Below are 14,926 nucleotides of genomic sequence, written 5' to 3'. Positions count from 1 at the left end.
CCACACCTCACCTTATCCCACCTCATCACACCTCACCCCACCCCATCACACCTCATCACATCTCATCCCACCTCATCACACCCCATCCCACCCCACCCCACCTCACCACACCTCACCACACCTCACCTTATCCCACCTCATCACACCTCACCCCACCCCATCACACCTCATCACATCTCATCCCACCTCACCACACCTCATCACACCCCATCCCACCTCACCCCACCCCACCACACCTCATCACACCTCACCTTATCCCATCCAGCTAGACGGCTGGTTTAACAACGAGCCTTCAAATATTCTCCACCTCTCAAAACACTCCCTCACATTGAATCAAAGGAAGCCAAAGACAGTTTGAACTTCTATGAACATTTGATAATATCTACACTACCGTTCAAAAGTTTGGGGTCAATTAGAAATATCCTTGTTTTTTTAAATATTTTTTTTTGTCCATTAAAATAGCATCAAATTGATCAGAAATACAGTGTAGACACTGTTAATGTTGTAAATGACTGTTGTAGCTGGAAACGGCAGATTTTCAATGGAATATCTACATAGACATACATAGGCCCATTATCAGCAACCATCACTCCTGTGTTCCAATGGCACGTTGTGTTACCTAATCCAAGTTTATAATTTTAAAAGGCTAATTGATCATTAGAAAACCCTTTTGCAATTATGTTAGCACAGCTGAAAACTGTTGTCCTGATTAAAGAAGCAATAAAACTGGCCTTCTTTAGACTAGTTGAGTATCAGCATTTGTGGGTTCGATTACAGGCTCAAAATGTCCAGAAACAAATAACTTTCTTCTGAAACAGTTGGTTACTTCCTGAAACTTCCTGAAACTACTGTCTGTCCCTCCCCACCCCCCATGGAAACTATTCCATGCAAGAAATTGCTAAAAAGCTGAAAATCTCGTACAACGCTGTGTACTACCCCCTTCACAGAAAAGCGCAAACTGGCTCTAACCAGAATAGAAAGAGAAGTGGGAGGCCCCGGTGCACAACTGAGGAAGAGGACAAGTACATTACAGTGTCTAGTTTGAGAAACAGACGCCTCACAAGTCCTCAACTGGCAGCATCATTAAATAGTACCCACAAATGCTGGCCTTCTAGGTAGAGTTCCTCTGTCCACTCTCAACGTCAACAGTGAAGAGGCAACTCCGGGATGCTGGCCTTCTAGGCCGAATTCCTCTGTCCAGTGTCTGTGTTCTTTTGCCCATCTTAATCTTTTATTTTTATTGGCCAGTCTGAGATATGTATTTTTCTTTGCAACTCTGCCTAGAAGGCCAACATCCCGCAGTCGCCTCTTCACTCTTGACGTTGAGACTGGTGTTTTGCGGGTACTGTTTAATGAAGCTGCCTGTTGAGGAATTGTGGCCATGTTGAGCCTGTATTCAAACCCACAAATGATGATGCTCCTGATACTCCACTAGTCTAAAGAAGGACAGTTTTATTGCTTCTTTAATCAGGACAACAGTTTTCAGCTGTGCTAACATAATTTGTGAAAGGGTTTTCTATTGATCAATTAGCTTTTTAAAATGATACACACAACGTGCCATTGGAACACAGGAGTGATGGTTGCTGATAATGGGCCTCTGTACACCTATGTAGATATTCCATTAAAAATCCAGCCACAATAGTCATTTACAACATTAACAATGTCTACACTGTATTTCTGATCAATTTGGTGTTATTTTAATGGACAAAAAATGTGGGCATTTCTAAGTGACCCCAAACTATTGAACAGTAGTGTATACATTTTTGTATTCTTGAGTGTCATTAAAATAAAACCCAAATTAAGAAGTCGACTGGGTGTTTTTTTGTGTGTGAGTCCAGTCTGTGTGTACCTTGTCGTGGTAGTGTGTGTGTACCTTGTCGTGGTAGTGTGTGTACCTTGTCATGGTAGTCTGTGTGTACCTTGTCGTGGTAGTGTGTGTACCTTGTCGTGGTAGTGTGTGTACCTTGTCGTGGTAGTGTGTGTACCTTGTCGTGGTAGTGTGTGTACCTTGTCATGGTAGTGTGTGTACCTTGTCGTGGTAGTTTGTGTGTACCTTGTCGTGGTAGTGTGTGTACCTTGTCGTGGTAGTTTGTGTGTACCTTGTCGTGGTAGTGTGTGTACCTTGTCGTGGTAGTGTGTGTGTACCTTGTCGTGGTAGTGTGTGTACCTTGTCGTGGTAGTGTGTGTACCTTGTCGTGGTAGTGTGTGTACCTTGTCGTGGTAGTTTGTGTGTACCTTGTCGTGGTAGTTTGTGTGTACCTTGTCGTGGTAGTTTGTGTGTACCTTGTCGTGGTAGTTTGTGTGTACCTTGTCGTGGTAGTGTGTGTACCTTGTCGTGGTAGTGTGTGTACCTTGTTGTGGTAGTGTGTGTACCTTGTCGTGGTAGTTTGTGTGTACCTTGTCGTGGTAGTGTGTGTACCTTGTCGTGGTAGTGTGTGTACCTTGTCGTGGTAGTTTGTGTGTACCTTGTCGTGGTAGTGTGTGTACCTTGTCGTGGTAGTGTGTGTACCTTGTCGTGGGCCTGTATCTCAGCTCCTTTCCCCATCAGCACATCGATTATCTGAATGTTTCCACAGCCTGCTGCAATCAGGAGGGGGGGAGTCCCGTTCTACCCACACACACACATGTTAACATGGGATCAGTGAATGTACACACATTATCCTGTACACACATTATACTGTACACACACACGGTGTTCTGAGCAGACCAGAGAAGTCAGGGTTAGTATGATAGTATAGACTGATTCCTTAACAAGGTGTTCTGCTGAGAGCTGGAGAAAAGATCAGACAGACTGTTAGTGGGATGATTAGATAGATGATTAGATAGATGACTAGATAGATGACTAGATAGATGAGAGGGTTAATAGGAGAATAAATGTAACAATTAAAAACATTATTACATTGGTTAACACACACACACACACACACACACCCAGAGACAGAGCTGTGTTCTCACCTTGTTGGGCTGGTTAAGGTCATAGCTGGTCAGTGAGGTCAGAAGGTGCTGCAGGCCAGGTACGTTGTTGTCGTTTATTGCATGGATTATAGCCTTCATCACAAAGGAGTCTTCCTCATCCTATTGACACACAACAGGGGGTTATTTAGTTTCCATCAGGTGTATGGTATCATGCCACAAACTCAGGTAACAGGGATAACATGCTCTAGTGTTATAGTAACAACAGGGGGTTATTTAGTTTCCATCAGGTGTATGGTATCAGAGGTTCAGGTAACAGGGATAACATGCTCTAGTGTTATAGTAACAACAGGGGGTATTTAGTTTCCATCAGGTGTATGGTATCAGAGGTTCAGGTAACAGGGATAACATGCTCTAGTGTTATAGTAACAACAGGGGGTCATTTAGTTTCCATCAGGTGTATGGTATCATGCCACAGGCTCAGGTAACAGGGATAATATGCTCTAGTGTTATAGTAACAACAGGGGGTATTTAGTTTCCATCAGGTGTATGGTATCAGAGGCTCAGGTAACAGGGATAACATGCTCTAGTGTTATAGTAACAACAGGGGGTTATTTAGTTTCCATCAGGTGTATGGTATCAGAGGTTCAGGTAACAGGGATAACATGCTCTAGTGTTATAGTAACAACGGGGGGTTATTTAGTTTCCATCAGGTGTATGGTATCATGCCACAGGTTCAGGTAACAGGGATAACATGCTCTAGTGTTATAGTAACAACAGGGGGTTATTTAGTTTCCATCAGGTGTATGGTATCATGCCACAGGCTCAGGTAACAGGGATAACATGCTCTAGTGTTATAGTAACAACAGGGGGTTATTTAGTTTCCATCAGGTGTATGGTATCAGAGGTACAGGTAACAGGGATAACATGCTCTAGTGTTATAGTAACAACAGGGGGTATTTAGTTTCCATCAGGTGTATGGTATCAGAGGTTCAGGTAACAGGGATAACATGCTCTAGTGTTATAGTAACAACAGGGGGTCATTTAGTTTCCATCAGGTGTATGGTATCACAGGCTCAGGTAACAGGGATAACATACTCTAGTGTTATAGTAACAACAGGGGGTTATTTAGTTTCCATCAGGTGTATGGTATCAGAGGTTCAGGTAACAGGGATAACATGCTCTAGTGTTATAGTAACAACAGGGGGTTATTTAGTTTCCATCAGGTGTATGGTATCATGCCACAGGTTCAGGTAACAGGGATAATATGCTCTAGTGTTATAGTAACAACAGGGGGTATTTAGTTTCCATCAGGTGTATGGTATCAGAGGCTCAGGTAACAGGGATAACATGTTCTAGTGTTATAGTAACAACAGGGGGTTATTTAGTTTCCATCAGGTGTATGGTATCAGAGGTTCAGGTAACAGGGATAACATGCTCTAGTGTTATAGTAACAACAGGGGGTCATTTAGTTTCCATCAGGTGTATGGTATCACAGGCTCAGGTAACAGGGATAACATACTCTAGTGTTATAGTAACAACAGGGGGTTATTTAGTTTCCATCAGGTGTATGGTATCAGAGGTTCAGGTAACAGGGATAACATGCTCTAGTGTTATAGTAACAACAGGGGGTTATTTAGTTTCCATCAGGTGTATGGTATCAGAGGTTCAGGTAACAGGGATAACATGCTCTAGTGTTATAGTAACAACAGGGGGTATTTAGTTTCCATCAGGTGTATGGTATCATGCCACAGGTTCAGGTAACAGGGATAACATGCTCTAGTGTTATAGTAACAACAGGGGGTTATTTAGTTTCCATCAGGTGTATGGTATCATGCCACAGGCTCAGGTAACAGGGATAACATGCTCTAGTGTTATAGTAACAACAGGGGGTTCTTTAGTTTCCATCAGGTGTATGGTATCAGAGGCTCAGGTAACAGGGATAACATGCTCTAGTGTTATAGTAACAACAGGGGGTTATTTAGTTTCCATCAGGTGTATGGTATCATGCCACAGGCTCAGGTAACAGGGATAATATGCTCTAGTGTTATAGTAACAACAGGGGGTTATTTAGTTTCCATCAGGTGTATGGTATCAGAGGTTCAGGTAACAGGGATAACATGCTCTAGTGTTATAGTAACAACAGGGGGTTATTTAGTTTCCATCAGGTGTATGGTATCATGCCACAGGCTCAGGTAACAGGGATAACATGCTCTAGTGTTATAGTAACAACAGGGGGTTATTTAGTTTCCATCAGGTGTATGGTATCAGAGGTTCAGGTAACAGGGATAACATGCTCTAGTGTTATAGTAACAACAGGGGGTATTTAGTTTCCATCAGGTGTATGGTATCAGAGGCTCAGGTAACAGGGATAACATGCTCTAGTGTTATAGTAACAACAGGGGGTTATTTAGTTTCCATCAGGTGTATGGTATCATGCCACAGGCTCAGGTAACAGGGATAACATGCTCTAGTGTTATAGTAACAACAGGGGGTATTTAGTTTCCATCAGGTGTATGGTATCAGAGGTTCAGGTAACAGGGATAACATGCTCTAGTGTTATAGTTACAACAGGGGGTTATTTAGTTTCCATCAGGTGTATGGTATCAGAGGTTCAGGTAACAGGGATAACATGCTCTAGTGTTATAGTAACAACAGGGGGTCATTTAGTTTCCATCAGGTGTATGGTATCAGAGGTTCAGGTAACAGGGATAACATGCTCTAGTGTTATAGTAACAACAGGGGGTTATTTAGTTTCCATCAGGTGTATGGTATCATGCCACAGGCTCAGGTAACAGGGATAACATGCTCTAGTGTTATAGTAACAACAGGGGGTTATTTAGTTTCCATCAGGTGTATGGTATCAGAGGTTCAGGTAACAGGGATAATATGCTCTAGTGTTATAGTAACAACAGGGGGTTATTTAGTTTCCATCAGGTGTATGGTATCAGAGGTTCAGGTAACAGGGATAATATGCTCTAGTGTTATAGTAACAACAGGGGGTTATTTAGTTTCCATCAGGTGTATGGTATCAGAGGTTCAGGTAACAGGGATAACATGCTCTAGTGTTATAGTAACAACAGGGGGTCATTTAGTTTCCATCAGGTGTATGGTATCAGAGGTTCAGGTAACAGGGATAACATGCTCTAGTGTTATAGTAACAACAGGGGGTTATTTAGTTTCCATCAGGTGTATGGTATCATGCCACAGGCTCAGGTAACAGGGATAACATGCTCTAGTGTTATAGTAACAACAGGGGGTTATTTAGTTTCCATCAGGTGTATGGTATCAGAGGTTCAGGTAACAGGGATAACATGCTCTAGTGTTATAGTAACAACAGGGGGTTATTTAGTTTCCATCAGGTGTATGGTATCAGAGGTTCAGGTAACAGGGATAACATGCTCTAGTGTTATAGTAACAACAGGGGGTTATTTAGTTTCCATCAGGTGTATGGTATCATGCCACAGGCTCAGGTAACAGGGATAACATGCTCTAGTGTTATAGTAACAACAGGGGGTTATTTAGTTTCCATCAGGTGTATGGTATCATGCCACAGGCTCAGGTAACAGGGATAATATGCTCTAGTGTTATAGTAACAACAGGGGGTTATTTAGTTTCCATCAGGTGTATGGTATCAGTGGTTCAGGTAACAGGGATAACATGCTCTAGTGTTATAGTAACAACAGGGGGTCATTTAGTTTCCATCAGGTGTATGGTATCATGCCACAAGCTCAGGTAACAGGGATAACATGCTCTAGTGTTATAGTAACAACAGGGGGTCATTTAGTTTCCATCAGGTGTATGGTATCAGAGGTTCAGGTAACAGGGATAACATGCTCTAGTGTTATAGTAACAACAGGGGGTCATTTAGTTTCCATCAGGTGTATGGTATCATGCCACAGGCTCAGGTAACAGGGATAACATGCTCTAGTGTTATAGTAACAACAGGGGGTCATTTAGTTTCCATCAGGTGTATGGTATCAGAGGTTCAGGTAACAGGGATAACATGCTCTAGTGTTATAGTTACAACAGGGGGTTATTTAGTTTCCATCAGGTGTATGGTATCATGCCACAGGCTCAGGTAACAGGGATAACATGCTCTAGTGTTATAGTAACAACAGGGGGTTATTTAGTTTCCATCAGGTGTATGGTATCAGAGGTTCAGGTAACAGGGATAACATGCTCTAGTGTTATAGTAACAACAGGGGGTATTTAGTTTCCATCAGGTGTATGGTATCATGCCACAGGTTCAGGTAACAGGGATAACATGCTCTAGTGTTATAGTAACAACAGGGGGTTATTTAGTTTCCATCAGGTGTATGGTATCATGCCACAGGCTCAGGTAACAGGGATAACATGCTCTAGTGTTATAGTAACAACAGGGGGTTCTTTAGTTTCCATCAGGTGTATGGTATCAGAGGCTCAGGTAACAGGGATAACATGCTCTAGTGTTATAGTAACAACAGGGGGTTATTTAGTTTCCATCAGGTGTATGGTATCATGCCACAGGCTCAGGTAACAGGGATAATATGCTCTAGTGTTATAGTAACAACAGGGGGTTATTTAGTTTCCATCAGGTGTATGGTATCAGAGGTTCAGGTAACAGGGATAACATGCTCTAGTGTTATAGTAACAACAGGGGGTTATTTAGTTTCCATCAGGTGTATGGTATCATGCCACAGGCTCAGGTAACAGGGATAACATGCTCTAGTGTTATAGTAACAACAGGGGGTTATTTAGTTTCCATCAGGTGTATGGTATCAGAGGTTCAGGTAACAGGGATAACATGCTCTAGTGTTATAGTAACAACAGGGGGTATTTAGTTTCCATCAGGTGTATGGTATCAGAGGCTCAGGTAACAGGGATAACATGCTCTAGTGTTATAGTAACAACAGGGGGTTATTTAGTTTCCATCAGGTGTATGGTATCATGCCACAGGCTCAGGTAACAGGGATAACATGCTCTAGTGTTATAGTAACAACAGGGGGTATTTAGTTTCCATCAGGTGTATGGTATCAGAGGTTCAGGTAACAGGGATAACATGCTCTAGTGTTATAGTTACAACAGGGGGTTATTTAGTTTCCATCAGGTGTATGGTATCAGAGGTTCAGGTAACAGGGATAACATGCTCTAGTGTTATAGTAACAACAGGGGGTCATTTAGTTTCCATCAGGTGTATGGTATCAGAGGTTCAGGTAACAGGGATAACATGCTCTAGTGTTATAGTAACAACAGGGGGTTATTTAGTTTCCATCAGGTGTATGGTATCATGCCACAGGCTCAGGTAACAGGGATAACATGCTCTAGTGTTATAGTAACAACAGGGGGTTATTTAGTTTCCATCAGGTGTATGGTATCAGAGGTTCAGGTAACAGGGATAACATGCTCTAGTGTTATAGTAACAACAGGGGGTCATTTAGTTTCCATCAGGTGTATGGTATCAGAGGTTCAGGTAACAGGGATAACATGCTCTAGTGTTATAGTAACAACAGGGGGTTATTTAGTTTCCATCAGGTGTATGGTATCATGCCACAGGCTCAGGTAACAGGGATAACATGCTCTAGTGTTATAGTAACAACAGGGGGTTATTTAGTTTCCATCAGGTGTATGGTATCAGAGGTTCAGGTAACAGGGATAACATGCTCTAGTGTTATAGTAACAACAGGGGGTTATTTAGTTTCCATCAGGTGTATGGTATCAGAGGTTCAGGTAACAGGGATAACATGCTCTAGTGTTATAGTAACAACAGGGGGTTATTTAGTTTCCATCAGGTGTATGGTATCATGCCACAGGCTCAGGTAACAGGGATAACATGCTCTAGTGTTATAGTAACAACAGGGGGTCATTTAGTTTCCATCAGGTGTATGGTATCATGCCACAGGCTCAGGTAACAGGGATAATATGCTCTAGTGTTATAGTAACAACAGGGGGTTATTTAGTTTCCATCAGGTGTATGGTATCAGTGGTTCAGGTAACAGGGATAACATGCTCTAGTGTTATAGTAACAACAGGGGGTCATTTAGTTTCCATCAGGTGTATGGTATCATGCCACAAGCTCAGGTAACAGGGATAACATGCTCTAGTGTTATAGTAACAACAGGGGGTTATTTAGTTTCCATCAGGTGTATGGTATCAGTGGTTCAGGTAACAGGGATAACATGCTCTAGTGTTATAGTAACAACAGGGGGTCATTTAGTTTCCATCAGGTGTATGGTATCATGCCACAAGCTCAGGTAACAGGGATAACATGCTCTAGTGTTATAGTAACAACAGGGGGTCATTTAGTTTCCATCAGGTGTATGGTATCAGAGGTTCAGGTAACAGGGATAACATGCTCTAGTGTTATAGTTACAACAGGGGGTTATTTAGTTTCCATCAGGTGTATGGTATCATGCCACAGGCTCAGGTAACAGGGATAACATGCTCTAGTGTTATAGTAACAACAGGGGGTTATTTAGTTTCCATCAGGTGTATGGTATCAGAGGTTCAGGTAACAGGGATAACATGCTCTAGTGTTATAGTAACAACAGGGGGTATTTAGTTTCCATCAGGTGTATGGTATCATGCCACAGGTTCAGGTAACAGGGATAACATGCTCTAGTGTTATAGTAACAACAGGGGGTTATTTAGTTTCCATCAGGTGTATGGTATCATGCCACAGGCTCAGGTAACAGGGATAACATGCTCTAGTGTTATAGTAACAACAGGGGGTTCTTTAGTTTCCATCAGGTGTATGGTATCAGAGGCTCAGGTAACAGGGATAACATGCTCTAGTGTTATAGTAACAACAGGGGGTTATTTAGTTTCCATCAGGTGTATGGTATCATGCCACAGGCTCAGGTAACAGGGATAATATGCTCTAGTGTTATAGTAACAACAGGGGGTTATTTAGTTTCCATCAGGTGTATGGTATCAGAGGTTCAGGTAACAGGGATAACATGCTCTAGTGTTATAGTAACAACAGGGGGTTATTTAGTTTCCATCAGGTGTATGGTATCATGCCACAGGCTCAGGTAACAGGGATAACATGCTCTAGTGTTATAGTAACAACAGGGGGTTATTTAGTTTCCATCAGGTGTATGGTATCAGAGGTTCAGGTAACAGGGATAACATGCTCTAGTGTTATAGTAACAACAGGGGGTTATTTAGTTTCCATCAGGTGTATGGTATCATGCCACAGGCTCAGGTAACAGGGATAACATGCTCTAGTGTTATAGTAACAACAGGGGGTATTTAGTTTCCATCAGGTGTATGGTATCAGAGGTTCAGGTAACAGGGATAACATGCTCTAGTGTTATAGTTACAACAGGGGGTTATTTAGTTTCCATCAGGTGTATGGTATCAGAGGTTCAGGTAACAGGGATAACATGCTCTAGTGTTATAGTAACAACAGGGGGTCATTTAGTTTCCATCAGGTGTATGGTATCAGAGGTTCAGGTAACAGGGATAACATGCTCTAGTGTTATAGTAACAACAGGGGGTTATTTAGTTTCCATCAGGTGTATGGTATCATGCCACAGGCTCAGGTAACAGGGATAACATGCTCTAGTGTTATAGTAACAACAGGGGGTTATTTAGTTTCCATCAGGTGTATGGTATCAGAGGTTCAGGTAACAGGGATAACATGCTCTAGTGTTATAGTAACAACAGGGGGTCGTTTAGTTTCCATCAGGTGTATGGTATCAGAGGTTCAGGTAACAGGGATAACATGCTCTAGTGTTATAGTAACAACAGGGGGTTATTTAGTTTCCATCAGGTGTATGGTATCATGCCACAGGCTCAGGTAACAGGGATAACATGCTCTAGTGTTATAGTAACAACAGGGGGTTATTTAGTTTCCATCAGGTGTATGGTATCAGAGGTTCAGGTAACAGGGATAACATGCTCTAGTGTTATAGTAACAACAGGGGGTTATTTAGTTTCCATCAGGTGTATGGTATCAGAGGTTCAGGTAACAGGGATAACATGCTCTAGTGTTATAGTAACAACAGGGGGTTATTTAGTTTCCATCAGGTGTATGGTATCATGCCACAGGCTCAGGTAACAGGGATAACATGCTCTAGTGTTATAGTAACAACAGGGGGTCATTTAGTTTCCATCAGGTGTATGGTATCATGCCACAGGCTCAGGTAACAGGGATAATATGCTCTAGTGTTATAGTAACAACAGGGGGTTATTTAGTTTCCATCAGGTGTATGGTATCAGTGGTTCAGGTAACAGGGATAACATGCTCTAGTGTTATAGTAACAACAGGGGGTCATTTAGTTTCCATCAGGTGTATGGTATCATGCCACAAGCTCAGGTAACAGGGATAACATGCTCTAGTGTTATAGTAACAACAGGGGGTTATTTAGTTTCCATCAGGTGTATGGTATCAGTGGTTCAGGTAACAGGGATAACATGCTCTAGTGTTATAGTAACAACAGGGGGTCATTTAGTTTCCATCAGGTGTATGGTATCATGCCACAAGCTCAGGTAACAGGGATAACATGCTCTAGTGTTATAGTAACAACAGGGGGTCATTTAGTTTCCATCAGGTGTATGGTATCAGAGGTTCAGGTAACAGGGATAACATGCTCTAGTGTTATAGTAACAACAGGGGGTCATTTAGTTTCCATCAGGTGTATGGTATCATGCCACAGGCTCAGGTAACAGGGATAACATGCTCTAGTGTTATAGTAACAACAGGGGGTCATTTAGTTTCCATCAGGTGTATGGTATCAGAGGTTCAGGTAACAGGGATAACATGCTCTAGTGTTATAGTTACAACAGGGGGTTATTTAGTTTCCATCAGGTGTATGGTATCATGCCACAGGCTCAGGTAACAGGGATAACATGCTCTAGTGTTATAGTAACAACAGGGGGTTATTTAGTTTCCATCAGGTGTATGGTATCAGAGGTTCAGGTAACAGGGATAACATGCTCTAGTGTTATAGTTACAACAGGGGGTTATTTAGTTTCCATCAGGTGTATGGTATCATGCCACAGGCTCAGGTAACAGGGATAACATGCTCTAGTGTTATAGTAACAGCTGGATGTGACCCTGTATTAAGTCCCTCAGAAAAACATGTTCTGTACTGGGGAGGGACAGACCGAGAGGGGGGTGGGGAGGGACAGACAGACAGACAGAGGAGGATGGGGAGAGACAGACCGAGAGGGGGGTGGGGAGGGACAGACAGAGAGGGGGGTGGGGAGGGACAGACAGACAGACAAAGAGGAGGCGGGGGAGGGACAGACCGAGAGGGGGGTGGGGAGGGAAAGACAGAGGGGGGTGGGGAGGGAAAGACAGAGAGGGGGGTGGGGAAGGACAGACAGAGAGGGGGGTGGGTGGGGAGGGACAGACAGAGAGGGGGGTGGGTGGGGAGGGACAGACAGAGAGGGGGGTGGGGAGGGACAGACAGAGAGGTTGGGGAGGGACAGACAGAGAGGGGGTGGGGAGGGACAGACAGAGAGGGGGGTGGGGAGGGACAGACAGAGAGGGGGGTGGGGAGAGACAGACAGAGAGGGGGGTGGGGAGGGACAGACAGAGAGGGGGGTGGGGAGGGACAGACAGAGAGGGGGGTGGGGAGACACAGACAGAGAGGGGGGTGGGGAGGGACAGACAGACAGACAGAGAGGGGGGTGGGGAGGGACAGACAGACAGACAGAGAGGGGGGTGGGGAGGGACAGACAGAGAGGGGGGTGGGGAGGGACAGACAGAGAGGGGGGTGGGAAGGGAAAGACAGAGAGGGGGGTGGGGAGACACAGACAGAGAGGGGGGTGGGGAGGGACAGACAGAGAGGGGGGTGGGGAGGGACAGACAGAGAGGGGGGTGGGGATGGACAGACAGAGAGGGGGTGGGGAGGGACAGACAGAGAGGGGGGTGGGGAGGGACAGACAGAGAGGGGGGTGGGGAGAGACAGACAGAGAGGGGGGTGGGGAGAGACAGACAGAGAGGGGGGTGGGAAGGGAAAGACAGAGAGGGGGGTGGGGAGGGAAAGACAGAGAGGGGGGTGGGGATGGACAGACAGAGAGGGGGGTGGGAAGGGAAAGACAGAGAGGGGGGTGGGGAGGGAAAGACAGAGAGGGGGGTGGGGATGGACAGACAGAGAGGGGGGTGGGGATGGACAGACAGAGAGGGGGGTGGGGATGGACAGACAGAGAGGGGGGTGGGGAGGGACAGACAGTAGTTTCAGGAAGTTTCAGGAAGTAACCAACTGTGTAAAGTTTAGATGGGTAAATTGATAACACTGATAACACATAAGGCAAATCACTAACCTTCAACAGGTATATGGGTGGGGAGGGGGGTTCTCTATACTATGACATGGTACTTCATAAGGATCTGACTAAACGTAGGGCACCACCACATAGGGAACAGGGTGGAATAGAGTTGTCTCAGATCTTACCAGTGGGTGTGATTTTTTGTAAGTATATGAATGTGTGTGTGTGTGTGATTTTGTGCATCTATATGAATGTGTGTTTGTGTGTGTGTGTGTGTGTGTCTGAGACAGGAGTTGTTCTTACCAGCGTGTCATCACTGCGAGCCACACTGATGTTGCTTCTAGACAGGAAGGAGCGAGAGAGACGGTTACACAACGAGATGAGGCGCACCGATTGCTGGAAGATAGGAGAGAAGAAACAGAATATTAGGATGGAGGAGACAAGACAACGAGATGAGGCGCACCGATTGCTGGAAGATAGGAGAGAAGAAAGAGAATATTAGGATGGAGGAGACAAGACAACGAGATGAGGCGTGTGTGAGGAATGTTAGTTTTCCCTAGCCAACGTGCTTCTACATCTGCATTGCTTGCTGTTTGGGGTTTTAGGCTGGGTTTCTGTACAGCACTTTGAGATATCAGCTGATGTAAGAAGGGCTATATAAATACATTTGATGTAGTGCAGTGAGCTCATCCTAACATGCTCAGAGCTCACTACTCCACACCCTCAGAGCTCACTACGCCACACCCCCAGAACTCACTACGCCACACCCCCAGAGCTCACTACGCCACACCCCCAGAACTCACTACGCCACACCCCCAGAACTCACTACGCCACACCCACAGAACTCACTACACCACACCCCCAGAACTCACTACGCCACACCCCCAGAGCTCACTACTCCACACCCCCAGAACTCACTATGCCACACCCCCAGAGCTCACTACGCCACACCCCCAGAACTCACTACTCCACACCCCCAGAACTCACTACGCCACACCCCCAGAACTCACTACGCCACACCCCCAGAACTCACTATGCCACACCCCCAGAGCTCACTACGCCACACCCCCAGAGCTCACTACTCCACACCCCCAGAACTCACTACGCCACACCCTCAGAGCTCACTACGCCACACCCTCAGAGCTCACTACGCACCAGAGCTCACTACGCCACACCCTCAGAGCTTACTACGCACCAGAGCTCACTATGCCACACCCCCAGAGCTCACTACGCCACACCCTCAGAGCTCACTACGCCACACCCTCAGAGCTCACTACGCACCAGAGCTCACTACGCCACACCCTCAGAGCTCACTACGCACCAGAGCTCAGTACGCCACACCCCCAGAGCTCACTACTCCACACCCCCAGAGCTCACTAAGCCACACCACCAGAGCTCACTACGCCACACCCAGAGCTCACTACGCCACACCCCCAGAGCTCACTAAGCCACACCCCCAGAGCTCACTACGCCTCAGAGCTCACTACGCCTCAGAGCTCACTACGCCACACCCCCAGAGCTCACTACGCCTCAGAGCTCACTACGCCTCAGAGCTCACTACGCCTCAGAGCTCACTACTCCACACCCCCAGAGCTCACTACGCCACACCCAGAGAGCTCACAACTCCACACCCCCAGCGCTCACTACGCCTCACCCTCAGAGCTCACTACGCCTCACCCCCAGAGCTCACTATGCCACACCCTCAGAGCTCACTACGCCACACCCTCAGAGCTCACTACTCCACACCATCAGACCTCACTACGCCTCACCCAGAGAGCTCACTACTCCACACCATCAGACCTCACTACGCCTC

At 45.4% G+C, this 14,926-nt stretch overlaps 1 protein-coding gene across 3 annotated transcripts in view; it reads right to left on the bottom strand.

Annotated features, from left to right (window-relative positions):
* The window catches only part of dapk1 (death associated protein kinase 1), a 201,073-nt gene that overhangs the window by 73,679 nt on the left and 112,468 nt on the right, over positions 1–14,926 (bottom strand). For all 3 annotated transcript variants that reach the window (XM_036936596.2, XM_036936598.2, XM_036936597.2), the window contains 3 exons: positions 13,417–13,509; positions 2,956–3,075; positions 2,510–2,608 (listed from right to left, as the gene is read on the bottom strand). In XM_036936596.2, coding sequence (XP_036792491.1) covers positions 2,510–2,608; positions 2,956–3,075; positions 13,417–13,509 — 312 coding nt within the window. The remainder of the gene's footprint in view (positions 1–2,509; positions 2,609–2,955; positions 3,076–13,416; positions 13,510–14,926) is intronic.

The sequence above is a fragment of the Oncorhynchus mykiss genome, chromosome 11 (assembly GCF_057628025.1).
Source record: "Oncorhynchus mykiss isolate SJ-2025 chromosome 11, ASM5762802v1, whole genome shotgun sequence".
Classification (NCBI taxonomy): Eukaryota; Metazoa; Chordata; class Actinopteri; order Salmoniformes; family Salmonidae; genus Oncorhynchus; species Oncorhynchus mykiss.
This window is presented reverse-complemented; position numbering and strand designations above follow the sequence as displayed.